Genomic DNA, 9,590 nt, shown 5'->3' with positions numbered 1-9,590 from the left:
TGCGTTCTATTATTGGGCAGAGTGCGGGACATCAGTCTTTCTGGCCATGAACTACTAGCAACCTTTGTCCTTTGTGTTACCTTTAGTTAAAAACAAAAAATGAACATGAATGCTGGCTGATGGCCATGTCTTTTTTAAAGCTAAAAACTCAACTGGGAACAAAAAATGGGATTGCAGATAGATTGGGATTTGTTTCATTGCATGAATGATATGTGACATTTTGTAAATTATTTATCACTGCAAGGATGTCAGCAATAGCTTGAACGTTGTTATAGCAAATGAAAGCAAGAATCCCATTAGTACAAGGACTGGGTTTTAGCTAGAATCTATCAGGGGAATGTTGTCACTTTAAAACCAGATTGTTCTTTTAATTGCTATTTAAAGGAACAAAAGTGTTCCCAAGGTACTGCAGTTGAGCAGTTGCAAGTAATAACTATGGATCCATAATTATGCAGTGCTGATTATCTGGCATTTAAAAAACTGTGGCTGAAGTCAGTGACCAATTTGTTGTAGCTTGTCTTTTCTGGTTTTTCTAGTACAATGTGCTTTATACTCTGCTTCTTAACTGGGGCTACAAAAATACATTTGCATAGCTACTTCAGAAAGTAAAGCCTGTGCGTATTAAAAGAACAAATTAAACTGGAAATAAGGGCAAGAAAATGAAGGCTCATATTGTAAAGTAAAATTAACAGTCATATTGAACACTTCTGTGAATGCTTGGTCATAAGATGAATTCTGGTTTTGATGACATGTTGTCACAGTGAACCAAGACATTTGTTGAAACCATTATAACCATTTGAAATATTATCCTAGAGATGAGTTTGATTTGTTTACATTTTAAGTTAGCATATGTTTCTTTCATTTATTTAGTTAGCAAATATTTCTTGAGTACCTACTGTGTATCCAGGCAGCGTATTAGGACTTTGAGATAGAGTGAATGAACAAATGAGCTGTCTGTTAGGGCTGTGCTTATTCTATACTGATACGTATTTAGAAAGTTAAGCCTAGTAAAATCTTGTTTTTAATTTACTTTATACAACATTTCTGATTATGCTGGGCTTTCTTGCCCTGAGTTTTTGATTCATGAATTCAAATATGAAGACATCATAGTAACATTAAGATGGCTAGCAGACAACATGTCTGAAGGCTTAGAATATGCAATGAAATTTTAGTTCACACGGAGTTTGGCTGTTGAAAATGATGTGACCAGATCTGTAGACACAGCCAACTAACTATTCACATGGATCTGGAGCACTAGAGTTGCTGGTAGTAGTAAATAACAATGGAGACACGAAAATGTATGCAGATTTCTACATTGTTAAAAGCAGTTTCCATAGTGAGAATAAAAGGGTGATGGGGGTTAGACAAATGTTCTGTTGTTTCTTTTATAAAGTGGTAATGTCAGAGATTGAGAGTTTATCTCCCTCTGTGTGGCGTGGTGTGGTTTACTTTGGAAGACTTTGGTGCCAGAAAGGTCTTTTTAATGGTCTTTTGATCTTCTCAAGTGATCCCACTGAATTTTAAAGTTCTTGCTTAGTTCTGACTCTGTTATTATAATGTCACCAAAAAACATAGCAGTATTTTATGTTAAATATTTAATAGGTGAATAATCGTTACCTGCACTACAACATTTGATGAAGTTTGATTAAGTAATTCTGACATGGGAAAAAAAAATGACAACTGTTGCCATCGAGTCGATACCGACTCATAGTGACCCTACAGGACAGAGTAGAACTGCTCTATAGGGTTTCCAAGGAGCAACTGATGGATTCAAACTGCTGACCTTTTGGTTAGCAGCAGAGCTCTTAACCGCTGTGCCACCAGAGCTCCAATTCTGTCCTAATGAATGTTATTCATGAACTGTATTGCTGAATAGATTAATCCGTTTATTATAGGCAAATAGATTGTGGGAACAATTGAGATGTCGAATGAATCCTTAATAATGTTCATTTGAGAAAGGCTATATAGTGTAGAAATGGCTTAGATTTCATTGGTTTAATAAAAATTGCTTATAATTTGAGTCTTATACACTGCTCTTAAATGCATTAATTCAGGATACTTTAGGGTCAAATCATTTAAGAGTTTTTTTGTTAACAGAAAATGTTGACTTGAATACCTTATTCAGCAATTTTTCTTTGTTAAAGAAATAGGCAAGAAGCTTTTGATACTAATGTTTTTAATTTTGAAATGGAAAACTAACAGTATTTTTTTTTTTTTTTCCATTTTAATCTTGTCATAGCCTCGTGCCGATCCCATTCCAATATGTAGCTTCTGTTTGGGGACTAAAGAATCAAATCGTGAAAAGAAACCAGAAGAACTCCTCTCATGTGCAGATTGTGGCAGTAGTGGTAAGCTGGTATTTTTTGTATCTTTCTACAATGCCCTGTTATCGAGCTTCTATGAAAAATGTGTTTATTATCTGAAACAATTATTTGATAATAGCATAGGTTTTAAATTTAAAAAGTAAAGGCAGGTACAGGGGAAGAAGTTTGAGTATTACCTCTGATATATATCAATATTATATATGTTTATATAATACTGTAAAGGAGCCCTGGTGGCACAGTGGGTTAAGTGCTCGACTGCAAACCCAAAGATCAGAAGTTCGAACCCACCAGCTGCTCTGCAGAAGAAAGACGTGGCAGTCTGCTTCTGTAAAGTTGTACAGCTTGGAAACCTTATGGGGCAGTTCTATTCTGTCCTGTAGGGTAACTATGAGTCGGAATTGACTCAGCAAGGGGTTTGATGTATAATGCTATATATACCAAATATACTAAATATATATATATGCTAAATGTTTATAATTAAGCTTGATTTCATACCAGCATTGGCTTAATTATAGCTAAATTCAGTGTAGAGAGTTCTAAGCTTTCAAGCTGAATACAACTAGAGTCACTTTTGCTTTCTAATAGTCTAAAGTCTCAATTTTAGATATTTGAATTGGAGTATATAATGTTTCAGGTCATGACACCTACTGGTGAAGTGTAACATTACAGCCCAGCTCTGGGTGACTCAGAATGAAATGAAGGGACAACAGTATTCTGGAAACTGCAATGATATGATCAAGAAATCACTAGGTGTGAAAGAAGTTCAGATTGCCTGGAATTAGATAGGAAAAGGATGATCTGTGCAGAAGGTGATGTTGAAATCAAGGAATTGCTGGGCAGGGACAATATTCAAAATTCTTTCAAGGTAGCTCTTACCTCTTCCTTTTTCTCACCAAAAGTTTTTAAGACTGTACCTCCAGTTTATCATGGAAATTAAAATACAAATTGTGCTTACATTAAAAGAATTTGTTTTACTAGCCAGCCTTCCTTCTTGTTAAGCAGATAATACCTGCCTAAGTGATGTCTATCTATATCTGTGTCAACAGATTGAGTGGTAGGTATTGAACTTTAAAAAATTAATCTCTTTATGTTAATGTTTAAGTCATCATCTTCTTATAGCCTACTGAAACTTTCCCCTCAAAGTATTCTTCTAAAATTCATGATCGAGTATTTCTTTAGTAACAGTTATCTTAAAAAACAACCACAAGCCTGCAAACCACCATAGATAGAGCGCTCTCATTTAGGAAGTCAGTATTATATAGTGTTAAGAACATATTTCTATCCCATATCAGCCATATCCTGACTCCTCTACCTTGAGTTGGTTACTTAAGCATTCTGTGCTTCAGTTTCCTCATGAAAATAATGGAGGTAATGGTAGCACCAGCCTCTTGGGTTTTATGGGAATTAAATGAGACATCACAGGTAAATAGCCAGCACAGGGTCTACCACAGCTATGGTAAGTATACAGTAAATGTCAGCTATTGTTATTATTTGACATGTTTGATATTATTGTCCCTGATTGCTGTAAGTAATTGAAAATCTTATCACCACTTATGACAGCTGCTTGATGGTTGGATAAAGGAAATGTTTCAGTTTCTGAGGAATGACAGCATTGTGTAATGATTCTCACTCCTAAGTGAAGGTTTAACTTGATAGGTCCTGTGTGGTTCAGCAGCTTTCAGGACCTGACTAGAAGAGCAAGAGCCTTGGAAATAAGATATTTCAAACCCTACTTGAGAAATACATTCTGACAGTCTTTTTGATGGGCCTTACAGATTCATTAAAATTCTTTTACCTGGCTGTGGTATCATGGATAGTGACAAAAGGGCATGGAAACATTATCTGGATGTTCGGTTTAATAAATTTCAACCCTACAATCTCTCTGTTTTATGCTGGTGAGGTAGTGCCTCACTCATCAGTTCTGACTCTGTAGCTATCTTTTGGGTTTTCTCATGAGACTCATTCTGAATGAATTATTCTTTTGTGCAGCTGACTGATCAGTTTAGTGGTGTTCATTTGTCTAGGGTTTACCCTTTGTGATTTTTAAGGTGGTACTTTAAAAACACCCTTCACTATTTTATTTCTTTAGTATCTATTTGTCTGGGCACCTAGACAGATTAAAGACGTACTTAAATGTAGGAAGAAAGGTTTCCTTCACATATTTTCTTACCTTTGGCGATAGGCTTACTGCTTACTTGAGTTGATAAGGAATTCAAGATCATTATCTGCTAGATCACAACTTCAAGGCCTCCTTCACAGGGTATAAAGGTGTAATTCTAAACAGGTAGATCTTAGATTTTCTGATGTAATCAATCTCCCTTCGTCTTTCCAAGACTGAAGACCTACCAAAGGAGAGGTTTCATCTCCTTTATACTTTGAGGTCACTGAATTTTTTTCCCCCTGAAGTTTCTAACTTTTCTTTCATACTTTTTCAGGGTCAGCCTAGGGGTGTGTAGGTGTAGTATTTTCTCTTTTCAAAAATACTCTCTTGTTTTCTCTTTTAACAAATGGAAAAGAACAGATTGAGGATACTGCCCATAAGGTTTATGTAGCTGGAGTCATTTTGTGAGCCTCCCTTCCGGTAGAGAGAGCCAGAGGCTTTGGAGTCAGGCATATGTCATGGCAGAAATTCAAGCTTTGGGGTCATCCTGTCCCTTTGTTGGGGATAGAGGATGGCTCAGAGAGTTTCTGTGGCCTCTCACTGGAATCCAGCTCCAGTGTTGAGGTTTGCTTAATTTTCCCCTGAGTGTACTATGCCAGTCTGGTTTTGGCTACTTTAGTCAAAAAAACTATTGTTCCTAACTCAGGAAAATACTTTGTAGACGTTTACTTCATGATTGGATGACTGGACTTTGTTATTTGTTTGTCTTTAAACCGAAGGGTCAAAATAAAATGTGACTCATTTGAGGGAGCTCGAGGGTCTTGCAGTTATAATGTTTTGTTGTGACACGTTGGTTACTATAAGGAAAAAAGAATTGAATAGACTGGCATGGCTGAGCAGTGCCATCTAATACTGGCGGGAGTCCTTTCATCACAGTCCTGTCCAGTTTCTCAGGTGGGAATTACAGGTTGGTTGGTGCCCTTAGTTGACCTTTTGGACATGATGGCTTTCTCACACTCAGAAGAGTCCATTGGTTCTAAAATTGAATTGAGATTATGTATAATGATCAAAGGGATCCCTAACATAAGATGTTTATGTGGAAGAAATACAGCAGTATAAAGTCAGAAAAAGGAAATATAGGTGGCAGCCCATAAGGAGGATCATTCTTAAATGTGTTTCCCATATGTTTCTGATGCTTTTTAGTAGTCTCTATCTGAAGTACCATTTGTATGATATCATATTTAGAATCTGCTTAGGTTTCTTGTTGTTGTTGTTGTTAAATGCCGGCAAGTCGGTTCCAACTCATAGCCACCCTGTGTACAATAGAATGGAAACACTGCCTGGTCCTGCGCCATCCTCACAGTCGTTGTTATGCGTCAGCCCATTGTTGTAGCCACTGTGTCAGTCCATCTTGTTGAGGGTCTTCCTTTTTTTCGCTGACCCTCTACTTTACCAAGCATGATATCCTTCTCCAAGGAGTGATCCCTCCTGATAATATGTCCAAAGTATGTGAGACGTAGTCTAAGCATCTTTGCTTCTAAGGAGCGCTCTGGTTGTACTTCTTCCAAGACAGATTTGTTCATTCTTTTGGCGTTCCATGGTATCAGTATCCTTCGCCAACACCACATTTCAAAGGCATCAATTCTTCAGTCTTCCTTATTCATCGTCCAGCTTTCACATGCATATGAGGCAATGGAAAACACCATGGCTTGGGTCAGGCACACTTTAGTCTTCAAGGTGACATCTTTGCTTTTCAACACTTTAAAGAGATATTTTGTAGCAGATTTGCCCAATGCAGTGTGCCTTTTGATTTCTTGACTGCTGCTTCCATGGGTGTTGATTGTGGATCCAAGTAAAATGAAATCCTTGATAACTTCAATCTTCTCTCCATTTATCATGATGTTGCTTATTGGTTCAGTTATGAGGATTTCTGTTGTCTTTATGTTGATGTATAGTCCGTACTGAAAGCTGTGGTCTTTGATCTTCATTAGTAAGTGCTTCAAGTCCTCTTCACTTTCAGCATGCAAGGTTGTGTCATCTGCATATTGCAGGTTGTTAATGAGTCTTCCTCCAATCCTGATGCCACGTTCTTCTTCATATAGTTCAGCTTCTCATAACAAATTATGGATAACGTTGGGAAGAATGGGAATTCCAGAACACTTAATCGTGCTCATGAGGAACCAGTACATAAATCAAGAGGCAGTTGTTTGAACAGAACAAGGGGATACTGCGTGGTTAAAGTCAGGAAAGGTGTGCGTCAGGGTTGTATCCTTTCACCATACTTACTCAATATGTATGCTGAGCAAGTAATCCGAGAAGCTGGACTACATTTCATAGATGTGAGTAATGCGTATTTCTTTCATCATAAAGTAAAGCCGATGAGAAATTTTCTGTTTTTAAGATGGCTCAGTGCTGCAAATGGACAGTATTTTCTTTAACTGTTTTTTGATTGCTGTTCTTGTTAGTTGCTGTTAAGTTAGCTCCAACTCACAGCAACCTTATGTATGACAGAATGAAATGTTGACCAGTCCTGTGCCATTTTCATGATCAGTGATATGTTTGAGTCCATGGTTGCTAAAATTCTTTAAAAAATTTTTCAAGTTTCCATGTAGTAAAAATGTAAGATGAGGTGCATAGTGCCAGGAGCCCCAAGAATGGTGTCCCAGCCCGGTGTTCACTCCTCTTCTGCTGCCTGCTGGCTGTGTAATTGCAGTAAATCTATACAAGGAGGATGGTAATGTCTGTACCATGCATTCACAGGACTATTGTGAGGATCCAGTGAGATGATAATCTGAAGATTATCAGCACCTATAAAACATTAGACAAATGTGAAGGATTATTCTAACTTCTAATAACATGAATGTGGGAATCATTAGATAGTCTACACGTCTGTGAAAATGTCAGGACTAGGACATGATTTTACTTGACTTTCATGGATCAGCCTACTTTGAAATTAACACTGTCATATTCTCTTTGCCTCATTAAGACCAAATTATCTTTAATTAGCTTCACATAAGTATTAGATATTATACCAAATGAAATTTTGTGTCTGCTGCTCAGATTGCTGGGTGGTTAAATCTTACTTACAGATGAGTTGTGTGCCTGTGTGTTTTCAAATTAGCAAATCTAAGATAAGTGTACAGTTCAAAATTACAGCATCATTCTAAGTGGAAGCTCATTGAAACTTAGAGACAGAAGAAAGGCTGCTGTGGTGCAGCTGGGAGAGTTGAGAAAAATCACCTTTGTAGTACAGTAAAGGAAGCAAGAACTGTGGGGTAGGCTATCAGGTCACCCTCAGGAGACCTGTTGTCTTTCCAGCGTTGTCTTTATTGTATGTTAACCCTGAACAATACTTGCCTGCCTTCTGCTGCCAGAGGGAGCTCATAGGTGCAGTAAATGGGTATAGAGGGATAGAAAGAAGATTACTGTTAAGGTCACTTCTAGGAAATGTCCCAAGAAGGATGGTTGGTTAGTCGTCCAGTTTTATACTAACTATACACTGATTGAATAATTAGATTGGGAAGGAGACCCTTGGCTAAAAAGAAACCTAAAGATAGACTCCAAAGAGGAAATAGTGGCCAGGGGAGGAGGTAGGATTGGTGAGCCCCACCACTCAAAAGCCCAGAGCAGATTGACTATCCAAGGAGGGAAGCAAGAAGCAGAAATCTTGCTTTGGGCCTGCTATTTCACTGAAACTGCTTTTGTCAGGGTTACCAGTGATCTCCATGTAGCAAAATCTAACAATCACTTTTCAGTCTTTATCAAAATCTCATGAATATCTTTTGATCCTCACCAAATACTCTTCTCAGCCATATTTGGCTGTGTTGAAATTTTTTTGAAATATTTTCTTCCTTTGGTTTCTGTGATACCATATTCTCCTTGTTTTTCTCTCTACCACCTTCTTCTACACCTTTTGCCAGCCTCTTATTCTCTGTTTACCCCCTAAATCTTTCCTCAGGCCTCTGTCCTTCACCCTGTGTTTCTTACTTTGCCTCATGGCTTCTCCTGAGCTCCAGATCCTTACATCTGAATGCCTACAGAACCTGTCCACTTGGATGCCCCATATGCTTCTCAAAGTTAATATCCAAAACAGTTCATTAACCTTACACTGCTTCCTCTACTCCATCCCCCCTCCAAAAAAAAAAAAAAAAAAAAGCCACTCCAAGGATTTTCCATTTCAGCAAATGGCACACCGTCGGCCACTCATTCAGTTACACAAGCTGGAAATTTGAAGCCATCCTTGACTCCACCCTCTGCCTCATTCTCTCACACCAAGCAATCACCAAAAATATGTTGATTCTACATCCTAAATATATCCATCAACTTCACCACACCCACGCACCAGCTCGGCTCAGATCTGCTGTTGTAATAACATAAGTCTAATCTTGACCTTCTTTTCCTTCATCAGTTTTGCATACTGAAGCCTAAGTTACTTTTTAAAATTGTAAATCTTGTTACAGAATTTTTCAGTGCCTACTAATCACCCTGAGGAAAAATCCAACTTCTTTAGTATAGCCCAAGACTCTTCTGGATTGGGCTTCTGTTAACCTCATCCCCCATCACTATCCCCTTCATGTTCACACTAGTTATATTGAACTTCATTCCTCTCTTGGATGTACCATGTTCTTCTCTCCCTCTCAGTCTCTGCACATGTTGTCTCCTCCCCGCCCCACCCCTCTTCTGCTCCCAACTAATCCCACTCATCCTTCAAGTCTCTTCTTTAGAGAGGCCTTCTCCTGACCCCCTGCTAGATTCTCCCATATCCCTGAGGCACACTCCATCATCACATGTTAATGTTAATTCTTGTTTAATGTCTTTTTCCTACTGTTGTTGTAGCTGTTGTTGTTAGGTGCTGTCAAGTTGGTTCCAGCTAATAGCAACCCTGTGCACCACAGAATGAAACTCTGCCCCGTCCTGCGCCATCCTCACAATTGTTGTTATGCTTGAGCCCATTGTTGCAGTCACTGTGTCAATCCATCTCATTGAGGGTCTTCCTCTTTTTTGCTGACCCTCTACTTTACCAAGCATGACGTCCTTCTCCAGGGACTGATCTCTCCTGACAACATGTCCAAAGTATGTAAGATGTACTCTAGCCATCCTTGCTCCTAAGGAGCATTCTGGTTGTACTTCTTCCAGGACAGATTTGTTCATTCTTTTGGCAGTCC

The 9,590-nt window shown here is 38.4% G+C and overlaps 1 protein-coding gene across 7 annotated transcripts in view; it reads left to right on the top strand.

The window, feature by feature from the left end:
• Window positions 1-9,590, top strand: part of KAT6B (lysine acetyltransferase 6B) — a 230,889-nt gene that overhangs the window by 156,208 nt on the left and 65,091 nt on the right. For all 7 annotated transcript variants that reach the window (XM_004383205.2, XM_004383206.2, XM_004383207.2 and 4 more), the window contains exon 4: window positions 2,240-2,348. In XM_004383205.2, the coding sequence (XP_004383262.1) occupies window positions 2,240-2,348 (109 nt within the window). The remainder of the gene's footprint in view (window positions 1-2,239; window positions 2,349-9,590) is intronic.

This window comes from Trichechus manatus, unplaced genomic scaffold (assembly GCF_000243295.1).
Source record: "Trichechus manatus latirostris isolate Lorelei unplaced genomic scaffold, TriManLat1.0 scaffold00106, whole genome shotgun sequence".
Taxonomy (NCBI): Eukaryota; Metazoa; Chordata; class Mammalia; order Sirenia; family Trichechidae; genus Trichechus; species Trichechus manatus.
This window is presented reverse-complemented; position numbering and strand designations above follow the sequence as displayed.